Source organism: Cornus florida, unplaced genomic scaffold (assembly GCF_030987335.1).
Source record: "Cornus florida cultivar Cherokee Brave unplaced genomic scaffold, ASM3098733v1 CherokeeBrave_3.0.0_Hap2_Chr05, whole genome shotgun sequence".
In the NCBI taxonomy this organism is placed as follows: domain Eukaryota; kingdom Viridiplantae; phylum Streptophyta; class Magnoliopsida; order Cornales; family Cornaceae; genus Cornus; species Cornus florida.
The window spans coordinates 59804425-59826049 of record NW_026775575.1 but is presented as its reverse complement, the minus strand read 5'-3'; the positions used below and the strand labels follow the sequence as shown (position 1 = coordinate 59826049).

General features: G+C 34.7%; 1 protein-coding gene across 1 annotated transcript; it reads right to left on the bottom strand.

The window, feature by feature from the left end:
- Positions 1–10560: 10560 nt before the first annotated feature.
- On the bottom strand, positions 10561–18958 carry LOC132306583 (protein FAR1-RELATED SEQUENCE 5-like). The gene is made up of 3 exons (XM_059804023.1): positions 18785–18958; positions 13706–14184; positions 10561–10963 (listed from the first exon to the last, which is right to left on the bottom strand). The coding sequence occupies exons 1-3, from the start codon at positions 18807–18809 to the stop codon at positions 10760–10762; spliced, it is 708 nt and encodes a 235-aa protein (XP_059660006.1). The 5' UTR covers positions 18810–18958; the 3' UTR covers positions 10561–10759.
- Positions 18959–21625: the final 2667 nt, after the last annotated feature.

The following is a 21625-nucleotide window of genomic DNA, read 5'->3' as shown; positions in this document are numbered from 1 at the left end:
AAGTTCTGATCTTTATTCGAATCATGTTGTGAGTGTTGTAATTTAGGGCATTTGTGTCCAGATCTCAAGTTTCTCCACCACCGATCTGGCAGAGCTCCTCCACCAGGTACGTCATTTTGTGTCTCTGTTTGTATCTATAGATCACATATATCTTCGCTTTTGAGATTTACATTTGGGAGGTCCTCGTGTTCACTTTCTCTCTCTAATATTGTGACAATCAGAATCTTTATTGCGTTTCCAAGTTCTGATCTTTATTCGAATCATGTTGTGAGTGTTGTAATTTAGGGCATTTGTGTCCAGATCACAAGTTTCATGAGAGGGTTTGATTTTAGCCCTGTTTCTGGGTTGTTTCTTCTATCAACCATTGTTCTGATATAAGGGTTTATATGTCATCCATCGATTGTGTGTGTTGCAATGTGGAAGCAATTAGAATGTTGACTGAGTTAATTATAACTATCGATTTTAGCGATATTTTCAAGATCTGTTCTTGGTCCAAATTACAATTTTGCAAAGGATCTGTATTATGTATAAATCAACCTAACAGGCTCTTATATCATATCAGGCTTGATCGTACATTAAAAAGCAAAATTAAAATTGATATTTGTAAATTATTAAATTGTTTGAATGATCAATTTGTTGTATTATATTATTTAAGGACAAATGGGAGGACAAAAGATTCGACAAAAGGATAAAATTTAAACATTCATCAACTTTTAAATTCTCAAACTTAGGATGATGAAATCTACAGCCAATATATATTTTCGAACAGATAAAAGAATGCTTGTGAATAGCTCCTTTAAACCAAACAGTCTCATTCCAAGCAACAACATTTTTCTTAGGTCTAATATTTTCCCAAGCAGTTTTAATGGTAAACTACCCCTTACTAGGTAACAAAATAACTTGATCATTATTTAGAAAGGCTGGAAATCTGAAGGTATGGCATTCCTTAGCTCAATAAGCTCAAGGGTGTTGGTTTGAGGCCACTGCCAGTGGTTATTAACTATAATATCAGCCACAGTTGTTTGTTCATTGTAAACCTGAGTCAAAGATGACTCTATTACCTATTCTCATCACAATAGGGCTCATAGGGAGCCAATAGTCATTCCATAACCAAGTGTGTGTCCTTTTACCCACTTGATGCATAATAAACATTCTAAAGTTAGTTCTAATTTGTAAGATTTTCCTCCAGCTCCAAGAACTACTTTGAGGAATTTTAATAGACCAAAAGTCTCTATTTCTAAGGAGATGAACTTTAACCCATTCAGTCCATAGAGATTGAGGCATCAGTTGAATAACTTCCCATAAGTTCTTAGCCATAGCGGCCCTGTTCCAAGCATTCAACTCCAAAGACTCAAACCACCTTCCTTTTTAGGGTAACAAACATCCTCCGAAGCTACTTTTGAACCAGCATTCATTAAAGAACTACCCTTCCACAAGAAATGCATTAAAACTGAATTTAATTTATTAAAAAGAATAGCCTTATTATTTTATATTTTTTATAAGTAATAATATTTAAAAAGGCGTTCAATAGGGGAACTCGTCCCGTAGACATAAAATAAACCGGGGTCTAAGGCCCCAAAGAATCCAAAAAAGAAATTAAATCAACAGAAGAGGAACACGAACTTTTGTTCACATAACTAAATAGAGAACGAATCGCTTGTTGAATATTTGAATATTCATTGGTAATATAAGAAAAAGAATAAACATTTACATCTCTTTGAAAAAAATGCACTGATAATTTGTCAAATCTTGTCAATTCACATTCGCATATTTGTTGATATTATACAAAAATTCATAGGGTTGCAATTAAGTTTCTAAAGAATGGCCTAAAGAATACTATTATACATTTATTTACTGGAACACTCACCATGCACTAAATGATTAGAATATTCTCTCAGTATATTATGCACACATCTGAAACAAAAATATGATTGTTGCCATCCAGAGGTATTACTTCTGTGAAATGTACTTGCAATAATATTTCCCTGAAATTTCGTAAAGAGATAAAGACAGTACCTTGTGTGTTGTACTGCTATATACCACTTTCCTTCACCTTGCTCTTCGTGAGATGAAGTGTTTTATAGACAGTACATTTTTTACTTATCATTGACGTGTTGAATTATGAGTCAAAACACAATTCAATATACTAAAATGTTCAATTACTTAATAATAATCAGATGGACATGAACAATGACAATGTTGAGCAATACCCATCAAGAGACATTCATTCTCTTGATGGTGACAATGGTGAGGATGTTGTAGTTGTTGAACAGGCCGATGCCGCTGTTTGGTGTAATGCCCATCAAGAGAAATTCATGCTCTTGATGGAGGAAGAGGTTGGAAAAGGAAATCGTACAGGCACGACTTTTAATCCAAATGGGTGGACACATATTGTGGACGCAATGTTATTAGAAACTGGAAAGAAGTACACGAAGGACCAATGTAGACAAAAATTCAATAATATAAGAGCATTGTACAAAGATTGCAAACAAATATTATCTGAGACTGGTGTAGGGTACAACAGTGAAACTGGAATGATTAACTTGGAAGCTGAAAGATGGGTTCGATTGTGCAAGGTTAGTATTTCAATACGTGTCTATTTACCATACATACAGTAAGTAATTAGTGATTTAGTATTAAAATGGTTTGATGAACAATAATTGTAAGTTGATAACGTGTAGGTTCTCAAGCATGGAAAAAAAATAAAAAAACAGGGGTGTAAGAATTATGAGCAGATGTCAAGGATTTTTGGGAATACACATGCTACTGGCAAGCATGTTCATCCTTCTACAAAGCCACCCAGACCTCACCAAGTGCTAACAATGCCTCAAGTGGCAACACATGAAGCTCAAATTCATAACATTGAGGGCAATGTGGGCATGACTGATGTAGAACGACCTAATGTAGAAGGACCTATTGACCTCAGTCCTACTCCCAAACCTATAGCTAAGAAACAGAAGAAAGAAACTTTTTCAGAAACAATGTCTTTAGTGATGGAATGTTTGACTAATATTGGGAACGCAAAAGCTGAAAAAATTGCAAAAGCCATAGCAGAATCATCTTCTAGTTGTCAACCATCTCGATTTACCGAAATGCCTGAAGTGACATCTCCCAGTAAAAAAGAAAAAGAAATGGATCCCCAGCTTGAAGAGTGCGTCAAGATCGTCAACACATTAGTGGGGATTGATGATACCCATTATGCTAAGATCATAAGGATGTTTGGTGAGGACAAGGTGTGGAGGGATATATTTCTTCGCATTCCTGATGAAAGGAAGGTTGGGTGGGTGATGAATCAGCCTCTATGATTTCTTCGGTATCTTACTTTTATGTGCTTTTGGATGACTGTTTTATAACTGCTTTTACATTACTGTTGGATGACTGTAATGAATTTTTCTTATCTACTGCTTTTACATTATTGTTGGAAGACTATATTTAATTCCTCTATCTACTGCTTTTAAATTAATGCTGGAAAACTATTTATGTTCTACATCTATTGCTTTTACATTGTTGCTGGATAATTGTATGATTTGGTATGTCTTTTCCATTTTGCTTCATTTTTGTTACAATAACTGCTTCTGTTTATTCTTAAATAGGATAGTAGCTATGGATATAAGGACAATATTAACCATTTATGATGATGATGATGAGGAGGAAATTCTTGTATTGATCGCAGCCGTATATGAGTACTATTATAAACATTTTGATAAACAACGTTGTAGGGATTCCATGTTACAAGGGGAAGATTACATATTCGAGGTCTTAAATGGACATGAAGATAGGTGTTATGAAAATTTTCGGATGTACCCCAACACCTTTAGGGCATTGTGTCGTGAGTTGAAATTGTTAGGATTGAAAGATTCAACATTTCTAACGGTGGAAGAACAAGTTGCAATTTTCCTACTTACCGTGTCTCACAATGAAAGGAATCGTGTCGTTGCTGAAAGATTCCAACACTCTACATCCACAATTTCATATCACTTTCATACTGTATTAAAGTTAATTTGTGAGTTAGGGACTAAGATTATTGTTCCCCCGGATTTGAATGAAATTCCTAAAGAGATAAAGAACAATCCAAAGTTTTACCCATACTTTAAGAATTGTGTAGGAGCCATAGATGGTACTCATATCCATGCTGTAGTGCCAGTTGACCAACAAATACCCTTTCGTGGTCGAAAGGGTGATACGACTCAAAATGTCATGGCCGTGTGTTCATTTGATATGAAATTCACATACATTCTAGCAGGGTGGGAAGGGTCTGCTAATGATTCGAAGATTTTAAATGAGTGCATTCAGAATGAGGATTTCAATTTTCCATCACCACCCGAAGGTAAAAATATTAAGTTTTCATATTTGTGCATTTTACATTACAAATACGTTAACTTTAATACTTAACATACTTAATATGACAGGTAAGTTTTATTTAGTCGACTCTGGGTACGCCAATCAACCGGGGTTTTTGGCCCCTTACCGAGGTCAACGTTACCATATGCAGGAATATCGTAGACATACTAGAGGACCACATGGTAGAGAAGAGGTGTACAATTTTAGGCACTCGTCATTGAGGAATATCATAGAGCGATGTTTTGGGTTGGTAAAGATGAGATTCGCTATATTGAAGCAAATGCCCCCTTATCACTTTGACACTCAAGTTCTTATTGTCATTGCCTGTTGTACATTGCATAATTTCGTAAGATCCCAAGGTGAATCTGATGAAATTTTTGATTCTGAAACCCCTCAATCTTCACAAAATGAACTTGATGTGGATGACGATGTTCAGGTGGTCAGTGCTACTAATACACAGATACGACAGATGGATATTTATCGTGATGGTATTGCCAACCTAATTTGGGAGCACTGTAATCACTAATTATAAAACTGTCTAATAGTGTGTAGAATTAAAATATGGATGCCTGTAATAACTAATTATATTACGTAAATTAAACTCAGATGCTCCTTATTTATGGATAACTGTAATAACTAATTATATTAGGATATCAAATATTAAATGCTTTAGTACTTGTAGGCGCACTTATGTATAGGCTTGAAGGTGAGCGACCACAATGTGCATGTGGTAGAGGTCCTATGCATCTGTATAGGGCTCGAACTCCAAAAAATGATGGTCGACAATTCTATAGGTGTCCGGCTCGGGAGGTATGGTCAATTACTTTTAGGTGCTATTTCTGTTACTGTTTCCTAATTGTATAATTTATATTTCTTGTAGTCACATATGAATGCATTTATGTGGGTGGATGAGTTGCACCAAGGTGCACAAGTTGAAGAACAGGTTCAATCTGACTTGGACAGAGTCATTGCAATGATTCAAAATGAACAATGTAGACAGAAGTACATGCTCTTCCTAGGTTGTGGATGTCTTGCTATCACAATCATATTTATTGTGATTGTCCTCTTGTTGCTCATTATCGTTGTTATTGAAAGATGAAGTTAGATAAACTTCCATCTTTTGTAATATATGACATGTAATATGTATTTAGTTAATTTCCTGTGTTTCATTTGGTATGTAATATATACTTAAATGGTATATTTTGAACTACGTATTAGTTGTTGTTGTGTTATCTTCTCTGTCATTTTGGGAGTGAGCTTTAGGGTATTTGTAAAATTTGCTACTGAGGTTATTTACACTCTATTTGCGACATTAGAGAAAAAAAAAGGTTAGATATATCTTGATTACTACTTCTAATTATTTCATTCCTACCGTGTGTTATTTTGTTTTTCTCTAATGTTGTTCATGTCTTTTGTTTTGCATGAGGTCATTTACACTTTAAATTTACAACTAAGCTTGAAAAAAGGTTAGATATATCTTATTTATTACTTCTAATTATTTCATTCCTACCGGGTGTTATTTTGTTTTTCTCTAATGTTGTTCATGTCTTTTGTTTTGCATGAGGTCATTTACACTTTAAATTTACAACTAAGCCTGAAAAAAGGTTAGATATATCTTATTTACTACTTCTAATTATTTCATTCCTACCGGGTGTTATTTTGTTTTTCTCTAATGTTGTTCATATCTTTTGTTTTGCATGAGGTCATTTACACTTTAAATTTACAACTAAGCCTGAAAAAAGGTTAGATATATCTTATTTACTACTTCTAATTATTTCATTCCTACCGGGTGTTATTTTGTTTTTCTCTAATGTTGTTCATGTCTTTTGTTTTGCATGAGGTCATTTACACTTTAAATTTACAACTAAGCCTGAAAAAAGGTTAGATATATCTTATTTACTACTTCTAATTATTTCATTCCTACCGTGTGTTATTTTGTTTTTCTCTAATGTTATTCATGTGTTTGGTTTTGCATGATGTCATTTACACTTTAAATTTACAACTAAGCCTGAAAAAAGGTTAGATATATTTGTTTACTACTTCTGATTATTTCATTCCTACCGTGTGTTATTTTGTTTTTATCTAATGTTGTTCATGTGGTTTGTTTTGCATGAGGTCATTTACACTCCAAATTTGCAGTTTAGCCTGAAAAAAGGTTAGATATATCTTATTTACTACTTCTAATTATTTCATTCCTACCGTGTGTTATTTTGTTTTTCTCTAATGTTCTTCATGTGTTTTGTTTTGCATGAGGTCATTTACACTCCAAATTTGCAGCTTAGCCTGAAAGAAGGTTAGATATATCTTGCTTGAATTAAATTTGTGGACGGTGTCCCTTGTTAGTTGAATTTTGTGGGCGGTGTCCCTTATTGAAATAATTTTGTGGGCGGTGTCCCTTATTAAATGAATTTTGTGGGCGGTGTCCCTTATTGAAATAATTTTGTGGGCGGTGTCCCTTGTTAAATGAATTTTGTGGGCGGTGTCCCTTATTGAATTAATTTTGTGGGCGGTGTCCCTTGGGTTTATTGTGTTTTGAAATTTTGGAAATGTCCATTTTTAAGGGGAAGTCATGCCGGATTTTTTTTTTAAAAAATAATAAAAATTTATTTTAACTCTGCTTTATATTTTGCTACTATAGGTAATGTCTTGTTTTACATTCAAATTCATTTTTTGCTACTACATTGAAGGACATGGCAGTAAGTTGTAGGCAGTGGCACCAGCGGGATTGATAGGAAGCATTCTCTAGTTGCTGCAACTCCAGAAAGCTAGTGATCTCTAAGTTAATCAAATGGAGGCCTATGCAAGTATAAAAAAGTGGGTGTACATTTTATGGAATGAATATTAGTGATCTCCAATTATGTGTATATTTTTTGTAAGTGTAATGAAGTGTGTGTGTACTTTCAAATATTTTAAAGGAATGTCTAGCTTCTTATATGTGGAAGTATATATGTGAATGATGCAACACTCAAGTTCTTAAGATTGTGATGTATAAAGCAAAACTATACGTGGAAGTATATATGTGAATGTCGTTCAGTCTTGTAAGAGGGATCTTCCTTGATTGCTTACTTTTAATCTTTATTCATATTTATCAATTCTGCTTATGGTTGGATATTGTATGAAATATTCACAAGTCCGTTATCAAAATAAATACTCAACAAAAGGGGAAATGGTCTTATGACTAAACAAAAAAAAATATTACCAATTTGAAGGACCTCCACTGCAAAATTTCAAACTAATCTAAGTGAAGTAAAACTATTTACAAGCTTCAATGTTCACCAAATTTCAACTCTGACCAATTCAAGACGATTAACGTTTTGGCTTTGTTTCTTGTTAGTTTTAACTACAAGGATCTCTCTCTCTCTCACATTCTTCATGAATATATATATATATATATATATATATATATATATATATATATATGAAACAAAACAAAGTTAAATGGAATGCAAGCCAAAAGAAAAAGATAAATGGAGTGCAAAGATCTACTCTCATTAAAAGATTATTACAAAGTTAGATTTGTAATTTGGTTGCCATTAATCATGTTTATGCAGATTTATTCATTATTACAAAGTAGTTTGGTTGCCATTATACTTGTAAATTTAACAAAAAAAAAATTTCCCAACTCTAATGCAGATTTTTTTTTTTTTTTTTTTTTTCCATAAATTATTTCAAATCATAAAGAAAAATGGACTATTTTACATATAAACTTATAATTGTATTCATATATATAATTTTTCAAAACAAAACAAAACAGTCTTTACCAAACAGGTATTCTGTTATTGATTCAGAATTTTTAATAACAAAACACTATTCTCAAACGTGTTTTGTTTTTGAATTTCTTAAAACGCATGACAATACCAAACGCGTTATCATGTTTCTGATATACAATTATTAAAAACAAAACAATCGTTACCAAACATGGATCCGATTTCTACTAAAAACATACCAATACCAAAACAGTTGTTTTCATATCGTACCAAACCATAACATATAACGTTATCGCCATCCAAACGGACCCTTAGCTTCTGGAGTTTCTGATAGAAAATGGTGAGAAAAATGCTATTTATCACCCGCGTGTGACTCGGGGTTTGCTCACGTTCGAGGCGGACTATAATTAACTTGGCACTTGGTGAGGGCTTGAGCCTTCAGGGGTCCACGTTCGAATTATTCATGCGTTGAATGACGTTTTGAGTCCAATCTGATTTTTTTGTTTGTTTTTTTTGTTTGACACTCTCAATTTGAGTTGATTTGGGAAAATCCCAATAGAATTCAAATTCAATCTATATTATTAAATTTATTATTATTATTATTAAAAATATAAATAATCCATCATGTGATAAATTTTTTTTTAGTTCGTAACAACTTTATTTACTTGGTGTACTCGTGTTTGACAGTAAAAATTATACATATACATATAATTTTTCATTTATTAAATAAAATTAACAAAAAATCAATTGAGAGATTTTACTAACCGAAAAAATATATATATCAATTGAGAGATTGAATCCCCAAGTCTCAAAGTTGAGAATCATTTTTATTCTAAGGCCTTTTAAGTTTTAATAACAACAAAAATAAAATAAAATCTATCTTATTCTATTGGTAACTAATGATTTTTATCCTATTGATAGATGAGCCCATTGTATGATAAGAACCTTTTAAGTTATTTTAAAGAGATTATCTAAATAGTAAATACCATCTGAATAGAGATAAAAATAATTTAAAGAAAAAAGGAATGCAAGCATTTCTTGTTAGATTTTCTAAATTGATTCACAAATTCATCAAGCTCTAACTTTTACAATGTACATACACACACATACACTAGTACTTTCTTATTGGATGAAGGGTGCAAATGCCAAATATATATATATATATATATTCATCTAAAAGTAACATTCTATTCAAACCATCTGAATCTAATAGAAGACAAATTTCTGCAATTCTCAAGCCAAATGCAGCACACTACACTTTTTCAGAAATGGCCAGGAACAAAGGAGAGGCAAAAATGAAATGAGAAACTATTAAACAAGAAGATCATTCTCCCCTCTAACATTAGCAGAACCTTTTTCACACACGGACAAAGATATCGCGGAAACAGAACAGTCCATTACAGCAATGAGAGCTGGTAAAACAGTTCTAACCTTCACACACGGATAAAGATATCACCGCGTAAATAGAGGAGTCCATTACAGCAATGAAAGATGGTAAAACAGTTGTAACCTAGTAGCACTTCATCGACCTTCTGTGCAGAAGGTCGAGGTTCCCGTAAGGGCATGTGGGTGTACAAGTGTGTTTCTTGCCAATAGAGAGGGAAAAAAAATAATAATTGACAATGTCATAATACTTGAAATGGCATCTCTAGGAAGTTAATTTTCCTTCTCAGTAGCATCTGCTATGGTGTTGTGCTACTGCAGAGTAACAATAGATCATCTCATTATGCTACTACAGAGTCTGTAAATAGAGTCATCTCATCAACAGTATGGAAATAGAAAATGACCCTTTACCTGAATCAAGTTCAATGACACAAACCATAAATCAATTTCAACAGCACTCCAAAACTGTGAATCAAGATACTACTTAACTTCCCTGATGCTGCCAGAAATCGAATAATTACACAATATTATAAATTGGCCAGCAAGTGAGATTTTTATTGCTCTAAAATAGAGTCAACTGAGATATGCATGCTAGATATTAATCCATGCAGAAAGTTGCTGACATGTGTGAGAGTAGGAGATGAACCTACCTGGCCTCTAAACTAGTTCTATGCGAAGAATGCCATTGCACCTGCAAATATTAGAGAAATCCTGAATCCTCCCAAGCAAATTTTACCTTTTAAGCATGCTGCGCAAGTCCAAAAAAAAAAAAAAAACAATTAAAAAAAAGGAACCAATATGTGCTTTTCGATTTCAAGTTATGAATTGTAATGCAATGTTCAGATCCCTATACCCTTCTTCGAAAGAAACATGTTTTCCAATTAACTTTATGAGAAATTAAAGTAAGACATAGGGCGTAGGTAAAGTAAACCTCACCTAAGCTACTGGCCCTGCCATTGTCTTGCATCAACTTGAAGATGGCTTTTTATAATACAATAGCATTTTAGAATTCAGAGCAACCTTTTTTTCCATTTTCTGCACGTTAGCACTCCATAAACCCAAAACACTTTAAAATAAAACCCCAAATCAGCAAACATCAGAAAGAGCACCAAATGGAAGGCCATGTATCTGCTTGAGAAAGAGAGACTTCAATTCAATATGATGAAACAATTCTAAAATTACAGTACAAGATTATGTTATACCATCATCTTAAGTGAAAGAAGGAAATTCAAATAAGCAAGCTCTGTAACTCAAAAACGGATCATAAAAATGTACCTGAATTATATACAATCTATACAAAGCAAATAACTAACTCTAAATGCCTGAGGTTATCTACAGTGTGAGAGATTTTTCACTTCAGCTTCAACTTTTCTTACATTGTCCACAATAACTTGAACTTTTGAAGACAACTGTTCAGCTTGCTCCTCAACATTTGCCAGAAACCTGAGTAGTTTTTCTCGATATACCGCACACAATTGATCTTGACGCTTCAATTCCAGAGTGAGTTCTTCAATTTTCTTATCCTTATCGCCCTACAAGTGTGATAAACAAACCAGTTATTTGTTGAAAACCAAGCTGGTAATATGATCTATAAGAACTGAATATTACTTTCACATCATTCATCAACTGTGCCTTACATGAGGCACTATGCATCAAAGCCACTAGACTCGCAATCCCCATTCGGAACAGACCCCATCAAAGATCATCATCACCCACACCAGATGATCCTAAATATCCAGCAAGCGTGAAAGCTATTCAACGTTTTGGCATATGCTGTGCATTTTCTGCTGCCTATGGTCATTTTTTTGGGTTTTTGACTCAAGTGATTAACACGGAATCTTGCCATTAACATCTGGCTCTACTATATTTGGAACTTTAAGCAATTTCTTTGAGTGACCTACCAAATACCCTCTTGGTAAAGATTAAGGGAGGTCATATAAGTGAATGAAATCACATTCCTCCTTTAACAAAAAGGGGGAAAAAATGGTGCTTCTTTATATTCCTTTAAAACGAATTAGGGATGGCAGCTATAGCTCGAAATCTTCTTTGACTTAGTTTTCTCTTTTCCAGCGTTCAACATGTTTGTTTTAATGGTGATATATTCATCAGTAAATACAAATATATCAATGACATCCATCTTTTTATCCTATTTCAACCTATCTTCCTGATAATGCAAGTTCGAGTACAAAGATAGACACTGTCACTCAAGATAATGCAAGTTCAAGTACAAAGACATTTTGTACAAATAATGCTGAAAGTTAGATCAGTACCCTGTCCATCGGTGACTAACATTAAGTAATGGTGTTCCTTTTCCACCTATTTTTCCCAAACGTGCCTCTTTGATACTGGTGGATCAACCTCTCTAGTTTCTCTACCCACCTAGTATCTCCTTCACATCTCTAGATCTCTTTACCTCATTTCCAATACAATAGACTATCTTGACTACTTGCAGGTTAGTGTGGAATAATTTCATTTCAAATTGGTGTTGCATGTGCAAGGAGGATGGGGAATTGGTGAATCATTTTTTTTTTCTTTTAATGCATTGACAAGTGGCTAGGTGTTACAAGGGGAAACTTGTCCCACATCGGATCCGGATGGGAAGTGACATGGGTATAAATGGGTGGGTATGCAGCCTTACCTAACAGTTCGAGCTTTTGGGTAAATGGGCAAGCGCCCACCCGTTACAGTTGGTATCAAAGCCAGACCCAGTCCTTGATCCGGTGCCACGTCAAGCGCCCGGCCCGGAAGGCGTCCGGGTGTGCCACCCCGGGTAGGCAGGGTGGCCCAACAGCAACGAGGGCGTTGCGAGTTCGGGTGGGGGAGAATGTTACAAGGGGAAACTTGTCCCACATCGGATCCGGATGGGAAGTAACATGGGTATAAATGGGTGGGTATGCAGCCTTACCTAACAGTTCGAGCTTTTGGGTAAATGGGCAAGCGCCCACCCGTTACACTAGGGAACTATGGTCTTGTATCCTGTTGTTGTTTGAGGTCTCGTTGGTGTTTTACAGATCGGTACATGAACTTTTCCATTGCTGGAAAGGGGAAAGCATCTCTAAGACGAGGAATATTTGGGATGCAATAGTCCATTGTCTCATATGGTGCGCCTGAGGGGGGCAGAATCAGAGGACTTTTGAACCGAGGAGCCTAATACATAAGCTAGAAAGTATTGAGTTTGTTACATAGTTGAATTACCAGAAGAGCTGCTTCTATTGAACAGCTTTTCGATTGTATACAGAATCTAAGACACTTTCGTTTCCTCATAAGATGTATATCATACTTTACATACATCCATGTACGTTGACTGCTGCCACTTTGGTGCCCTATATATGTGTGCGTACATACACAATCCAAACTCAATTACTATACCCGCCTACAGAAAATATTATCTAATGTTTTGTTTTCATAGTAAGTATTCATGTTTTAATAAAATAGTTTGCTTCCTCGTGATAATGTATTTATATTTTAGACAACAATTATAGAATAATATAAGAATTGCATTCTTCTACCCTATATTTCCTATATGTTCACTGCATGCGCATTTGAACCATACATAATACATTTGTTATGTATGCAATTTTATTATTTCTTACAGAATTTTAACTGAAAGGGTTCACTATTATTTCTCTTAGCATATCTAGTAGTTCCATTAAAAATTTCCAGGTATTAAAGCTAATTTTAACACTTCTTTCTCTCCTTTTTTTTCTCCCTTTTTTTTCTAGACATAGAAGTGCATTGACATATCCATTGGGATACCCATATCTCCAAGCTCCACAACATTTTCTTCCTTGCCTCTGGCAAAAACTGGTAAAGTAGCAAAAAGGACAACTTTTTAAGAAAAATAGTTTTATGGTGTAGATGGTTTTACGATGTTAAATAATTACCATGGAAACAGTCTAATCATGTTAAAATCATAAAACAGAATAATGTGTGTCAATATTTTGAATTAATATTGGTCAACATTTTAGCAAAATTGATGAAAATCATGGGAAATGTGGATAAGCCACATAAAAAAGTAAAAAATTAAAAATCATAAAGAAGCTAAAACCCTAAAACTATATTGTTATCAAGTAAATGACTTATGAGTGCCTAACATTTTGATGTGTGTCATAACTTGTAAGATCCTCAGACTATTCAAAACTAATACCCAGAAACAATGAGAACTTAATATTGGTAAAAGATTCAAAACTGTCCTTTAGGAGAAATAGGAACATTAATGGCTGGGGGAAAAGATATTTAAACATTATAATTATAGATGGATGGAAGAAACTCACCGAAGTACTAAACCCATGGGCAGTAACAATGAGAGGATGGTTATGTTCTTTCACGAATCTCGTAACAACCCATTTTCCAGACTTCTCCATCTTAACCAAAATTGTGGCCTTGCAACCTTCACGAGCACTAGATCGTGGTTTCTTATCAGGTCCAAGTGCGCCATGATTAGGAGAAAACCCCTGCTTGTTACATCCAAGTCGACGGGCAAGAGTTCTCCCATCAACCCCTGAGCGGCGGCGTTGCATAATACGCACAACAAAACCTACCCGTCTGGCATATTCGATATAGAACTTCCTGGCAGCATCTTCAGATTCAAATTCCAAACCAACATATGGTTCTAGAACTGCAGCTCCTTCAGACGAATCGGCATTCCCTTCAGCCCCTTCAGACGAATCGGCATTCCCTTCAGCCCCTTCAAACGAATCAGCATTCCCTTCAGTTGGGCTGTCTGCTGCCTCTTCTCCCTTGACCATATCCACTGCCACATGATATCAAGTGCTATAAGCAATATTTTTTCTCTTGTTCTAAGAAGACCCATAAATTCCAAAAACCAATGCTCTTTTCCTATTAAATAAAAGTTGTATTGATCAAGTAAAGCCATCATTTCCAATGTCCCACACATGTTTTGTTACAAACAATACAGTGCATTTGATGTATAATACAAGAAAGAAATGAGAAAGAGCTACCAAGGGCTAGGTGCTGAATTTAAAGGTCAAAGACTACTATTTGTAGATAATATGACAAAAGAGAAAATGAAAATTTGGAAGAAAAAAAATAATGCTATGTGAAAGAATTGGCTATCGTATTATGAGAATGTAGTGAATGTTAAGGTGGCACAATGAAGTTGAAAGAGGAGATTAGAGGAACCCTCTTAAGTAGCTTTCATAAAGGTCTAAATAAGATAGTCTAATTATTAAATCAATAGGAAGCCAGAAAGAAATTGAGGAAATTTTCAGTTATATGGTGTTCGAAATTGAATGCTTTCATACAAAGAACAAAGACAGAAACCATGAAGAAAAGAATATTAAGAAGTTAAAAAAATTAAGACATGACTAAATGCATCAGAGGCAGGGGAAAAAAATTTCATGATGGACTCTGCGATTAACTAAAGGGGGAAAATTACATTCACAAATTAATTTATAAAAAGTACAGGGTATTTTAAAAACGGACTTGGTAAGTTTTGTTGAATTAGAATGGACAAATTACAATGACATCCCCTAATGTTTGAGAAAGGTACAGAAAGTTTCCTTATGTAGTCGGTTGACGGCATTAATGATTCTTATTAAATTACTTATCAGCCCTCACAATTAAATATGATTTTTTATGTTGACTGAGACTAATTCATGAAAAGATAAAAATGCTCCTTCTAGACTACCTAGAACCCCAAGAAATTTTCAATCAACTCCTGAGCAGAAAATCCATTACTTCCATCCATCTAGCCCAAAACCTCCAATTATTCTTTGAAAGAAATCGAAAGAGAGATTTACATTAACGTTTTTCGACAATCTTTAGATTAATATCATGTTCTATAGTTTCATAGAGGGAGAATTTAGAGAGAAAAATATGATTTAGGGTTTTAGTGTGTGGGGGGAGAGGGAGAACAATTCAAGGCTTCGATTTCAACCTTTATAGATGAAATGTGTATGTATATACTACATATCATATCTTGGGTGGGTACAAAAACTCTGCTTCTTCGTTGTTTCATGGCATAGTTCTGACAAACCCTCTTTCTCTTCTTCAAACTCCAACAAACATGCCCGTGGGAAGAGAGAGAGAGAGTCCACCCCCCCCACCCCCCCCCCCCCCCCCCCCCCCCCCCCCCCCCCCTCCTCTCCTCTGGTGGCAACTCTCTCTCTGCATTGTCAAGGTTTTCCTATTGTTTCAAAGAGAAAAAAAATCCACTCTAATCTCTTTAACCAGAACCATAATCACCAACAACCCCCCCCCCCCCAAAAAAAAAAAAAATTTGATTTGATTGCTTTGTAGAAGACATCCCGACTTAACCTAATAATAAAATTAGGTTAATCCTATATTTGAGTAAAAAGCCACCTCGAAAAACCTTGGTAAAAATCCTATATGTGTATACAACTATATATGTACATAAAAATCCACATAGCCCATTCTGTATGTTAACCTAACTAATCCATATATATATATATATATATGTATATATATATTACTATATGTATTATTCACTGTTTGGCTCCACAGTTCAATAGATGCCCTAGCTAAGCTGTTCCACGAACAAGTTCCCATATCCAAGCTGATGAAAAATGGGCAAGGTAGTTGAGTTAAATACATAGACAATACCAAGGGCAATTTTGTATTTTTCCTTTGTTGTAGTAGGGGTAAAAATGTGGCTTTACATCACTGCTAGAAGACTATATAGTCTTTCCACTCATTTGACCAGCAAATGTGATACTAAAAAACTTTTCTTGCCGACATCAGCACTTTCAAACGTTGACCAATATTGACAACCAACGAGGGAGGAAAGTATTACCCAAACACAACATCAGGAGAGGAGGTGTGGTTTTCGAAAACACAAAGAGGTCTCTGTATTCTTGTCAAACGTCAGGAAAGGGCAGTGTAATTTGCCCAATTAGAAAACATATAACACTACAAATAATAAAAAGAAAAAACCTATAGTAGGAAGGGGAAAAAAGACAATTGGTACTTGTACCTGAATTTGTCTAATGATGCAATGTTGTACCAATTGATGTTAACTAAAATCCCCAGAAAGATAAAATTTAATCAAAGACTAACGCAAATAAAGAGTAATAAAAACATTTTGATAAGTAGATTACCAGGGAACCTAAGAGAATGTTAATTGTAATTGCTTTTATGGTGGGTTTTAATAATAATGAAGTTTGTAGGTGTAGGAATTATGAAGGTAGAGGAGAGGGTTGTTTGTAGCTGAAAGTATTTTGCAATTGGCTTGATTTCAAAAATTGATAGAATGATTGATTGCAGATTCCAGAAAAGAAGTGTTGTAACCAATAATTACACTACTTTAGGGTTTGAGGTGTTAAATTAAAGGCAAAAAGGTACTATTAAATGTTAGGGGTGATTCAATATGTGTAGTGGAGTTAGGGATGAGACAAGGGATATTCTAATAACTAAAGCAAAGAGTGAGGAAGTTTCTTACCAAGGAACTAAAACTACAAAGCCCAAAATAGAAAACAGAAATGTCCACCATAAATAAAATAATGTATGAGCCCAATGGAAAAAGTTTTTGCATATAAGGCGAGGAAGTCATACTAAACTAATATACTTGCCCAAAGAAAATGTCTTTTAGGCAAAGTAAATTATTCGAATAGGTCAACGTAAAGCTCCCATCTTATTGGGGTGGCTACAACATAAAATGAACGAACATTCTTATATAAAGGCCCATGGAATATGTTGTTTTCATATGAAAACGTTTAGTTGATAAGATGACAGATAAACAGTAAGATATTATTACTGATAGGTTCAACTAGAACAAAATATTGTCATAAAAATATGAAAAAGAAAATAATTGAATTAATGAAATGGAGATGTTTTTCAAGGTGTTGATAAGAGAATGGTTTAAAATTGAATTAATCGACTATCAAGACAGCCACGTATTATGGTACAGAATGCTAAGTGGCCAACCGCAGCAATGATATTGAATATCATACAAAGAGAGAAGAATTAAATTAGTAGCAAGATGGACAAAAAGCATTAGATTCTAATACATTCATATGAAGTTAAAAGTAAGCCAAAATGAGAGAATATAGAAGTACAGATGTTCAAGATCAATGCAAACCAACAACCAAACCGCTAAACGAGTTACGTGATTGATGATCCTAACCAAGCATGCACAAGGACAACATTTCGTAAACAACTGTAGATTCAATTATTGGAAAAGAAATGATGGCATAACAGATGGTCAAATAAAGAACACAATGGAAAGAAATTCATTAACCCAACCCATGGTTGGGACATAGCAAATTTTAGCCAAATTGAGCTGAGTTTGGACTGCATTTTAGATTGGTTTTGAGATAAATTAAAATAAATCATTCATATACTTCCAAAGATTTTGATGTGTTAAGTATTAAAGCAAGTGAACATGGTTTTTTTTTTTTCTACACTTGTGTAAAATTCGATTTAATAAGTTCTGATTAATAAGTTCACATCGGCAGACATTTTTTAGGGATTAAAGTTTAAACAAAGTACAATCTTACTTGTGTGAAATTCGATTTAATAAGTTCACATCGGCAGCCATTTTTGATTAAATTAGTTTAAACAGAGTACAATCTTACTTGTGAGCCAGTATTATCACCATTCTTTTCTTTTTTTCACCTATGCTATGAAACTACAAAATATGAAGACATTGACTAGTCATCTGTTGAAACACTGTAAATCCTTACACATTGGATGCAAAGAATGATTATAATTGAATATTGACCATGCCCTTGAAAAATACTTCAACCATCTTCGAGAGGCATTTCAGCCTTGATTAGAAGACACCAACTTACTTTCACACCAAAAACCAAAAAACAAGTGTTATTAGGACTTTTAGCCACATCAGAGTACAGCCCATTTGGTAGCTCGGAAATGTACAGACGAATATATTCCAAGGTTTTAAAAACTAAAATCTCTATAAACTTTAATCCATGAAAAACAAAAGACTTTCTCCACTGAGCCTAAACCAAATCAAAGCAAGTCTTTTTCTTCTATCCTTTTCCCTCTGTTTTCCAGGCAACCAAGTGAACAAACTAGGGTATCAATTCGATTCAGCATGGCCCAAAAACTCAAAAATGGTTTGATAGTTGATACACACACAAACACATGTATCTGTATTCATACATACATACATATATACATACATACATACATACATATATATAAGTGACAAGAATTTGGGTCATCAGCACTCAAACCCATTGCTCAAATTAATCAAATCAACTTAGAAGAAAATGAAACAAATTAAACCCAATTAGTTTTTAGAGCATTTCAAGGCAGATTAATAAGCAAATTAGAGATTCTCCAAAGAAACTCATAGGGAAAAAAACGCATAGGAAATGTTTTGATCGAAGCATAAGCATGTGGGAACTTACTGGAATCAGAAGAATCCATGTCCATGTGATGTCCGGAACTGGAGAGCTGATTTGGAATTCAAGTACGGTGACACCACCGAGGGTTTATTTCTGAGCAAGCGGTCAAAAACTCAGAACCATCCCCCACCATATTCACTCGCTTCCATATCACTTACGCGCGCGACTGAAATTAGTGAGTTGCCACTTACAGCACTATAACATTCCCTGTTAAATTACATTATCACCCTTGAGTTTCACTTCGGGTATAGGTGTACTTTACCATTTAAAGTCAAACGTTGGTAGGGATGGTAATGGGGCGGTTTGGGACGGGTTTCCATTCCCCATTCCCGCTCCCGTTTAATTTTGGTGTCCCCAAAATCGCCTCATAATCGGTTAATTTTTTTTTCTCTAATCCCCATAACCGCCCCCGCCCCATCACCCGTCCCCGCCCCCGCCCCCGCCCCATCACCCGTCCCATAACCGATTATATTTTTATTTAAACACAATCATAACACATATACACATATATATACATACATACATATATATATATATATATGGAAGTGTTAAGTGTAGGGTTTCCAATATATATATAGAGAGAGTGTGTGTGTGAAGGTTAATTTGGTAAATATATTAACATGGTAGGATAAATTAATAATTTAAAATATTAAACGGGACGGTTATGGGGCGGGTATGGGGCAGGGATCTTAGTCCCCCGCCCATGCCCCGCAACCGACCGGTTTTTTTTTTTTAACCCCCATCCCCACCCCATTTAAGTAAACGGTTCTCCAAACCCCCTTTAAATGGGGCGGGGGCAGGGCAGTTCCCCACCGGATTGGGGATTTTTGCCACCCCTAAACGTTCAAATCTCCACACCTAGTTAATTTTTTAAGGGTAAATTATACTCCCTGAAGTTTGGACAAAAGTTCAAATCTTCACATCTAATCAATTTTTTAATGAGTAAATTATACTTACATGTTGGACAAATTACATACCAGTGATAGAGCACTTGACCTTTATTATTTTGACATTTATGATTTTGATCTCTCTTAAAATAAATGAAAATTCAAAAACTGACACAGTTGTCCTTTCCTTGTGCTAAAAAATCTCAATAGCCTTACATTTTCACATCAAATTACAAAAATATTATGAAATGCCATTGAAATGCAAAGTATCAATTTTCATACCAAATTAATTTTATTAAATTTTACAAAAACATTTTTTTTTTTTTTTTTTTTTTTTGTTAATGACATTTGATTAGGTTTCTTTTTAGGGTTTGATTAGGGTTTTTTTCAAAAAAAAAAAATAATAAATAGAGTAATATAGTGTTTACAAGATGGGGGAAAAAATAAAAGGGTAATGGTGTCTTTTGGTTTGACTTTTTTTGTGTTAAACTAATATTAAATTAGATAGGGATATAAAAGACATTTTACACTTTTAAGGAAGGTCAATGTAGTAAAGGTCAAAAGCTATATTAGTGTGTAATTTGTCCAAACCTCGGGGGAGTCAATGTAATTTACCCATTTTTTAAATATATATAATTATATATAATTAAAATAAGTTAATTTAATTTTAAACCATTTAGGGAGACGTAATTACAAAAAATGTAAACACTCGGCCAAAATGTAACGTATACTAACAAAGGTTGTACCCTAATAATATCTCATCTATCTCATAACATGGAAGGTGAGGGTTAGAGTCTATTTAGTGACAAATCAGTGTGTAAGTTTCTTGTCCATGAAAAAAAAAAAAAAACTAATTACATATTTGCCAATTTTTGCATTTCATATAGTTCAAAATATCCCTCTGCACTTTTAAGACTACTACCAAATTCCCCTTAATATATTTTTGGGTTAAATGCAAAAAAACCCCTGAACTATGAAGAAACCTGCAACTAACCCCCTGAACTTCAAAAAATGCAAGAAACCCCTTGAACTATGCAAAAAAATTCCAGATCACCCCATCCGGCCAAGTTCCGATGAAAGTTGACTGTTAAAAATTGTTCAAATATTTTAAAAGACCATATTGCCTTTAGACGCATGAAAAGACTATAATGCCCTTAATTTCCATAGACCCTAATAGTGGCATACCCAAACACGCCCTACATACATACATACATACATACATATCTATATATATATATATATATATATATATATATATATATATATATATTTACAGATCACTGTTCACCATCTTCAACAACCGCATTCGTTGATCAACACCGATTGCCATCACCGCCTCCATAACGTCAACCAATCGAGCCTCAAACTTCTCTTAAACCCAATCGAATCCTGCAAACCCAACGTCACCATCATCATCTCCCTTTCTATGTTTTGAAATTCAAGAAATCAAAGTGTTGCACAAATCACTCGAATCCATGGAGACTTATTTGAGCCGACTTTGTTAACTCATCACCCAGTCGCATAATTGGCCTAGCTGCTCAATCACAGTCTTCCTACCTGTGTGAACAGCGAATTGGCTCGAGTCGCCAAAGTGGAACTCAACACCAATGACCCGAGTCGCCAAACTGGAACTCGCTTACTCGTTCAGAACTAACCAGATCGCCGATGACCGGGCGTACCGTTACACGTTTCAGGAGGACTGTGACAAAGGGCAATACTAGAATTTTACTCACGAAGTACCTGATCAGAGTTGCCGGTGTGAACTTAGAAGAGCACATTACAACTCCGTCGACAACCATATCCTTACCAAGGTTCTCTTTATCGTCGACTGCCGCAGAATTAGGTTTCGCTGCTGCATCGTCGTCGTCTTCCTTCTTCTCTTCTGGCAGCAACTAGATCCTCGCTGGCATCATCATGATAGGTCCTCCACCTTCCTTCATGGGTCAGCAACTTTCAA

Coding starts and splice junctions, on each gene's coding strand:
- LOC132306583 (XM_059804023.1), bottom strand. CDS start 18,809: ATGGACATGGATTCTTCTGATTCCA. Junction 14,185..18,784: donor CATGGATTCTTCTGATTCCA/GTAAGTTCCCAC, acceptor ATCATGTGGCAG/TGGATATGGTCAAGGGAGAA. Junction 10,964..13,705: donor CCCATGGGTTTAGTACTTCG/GTGAGTTTCTTC, acceptor TCACACTTGTAG/GGCGATAAGGATAAGAAAAT.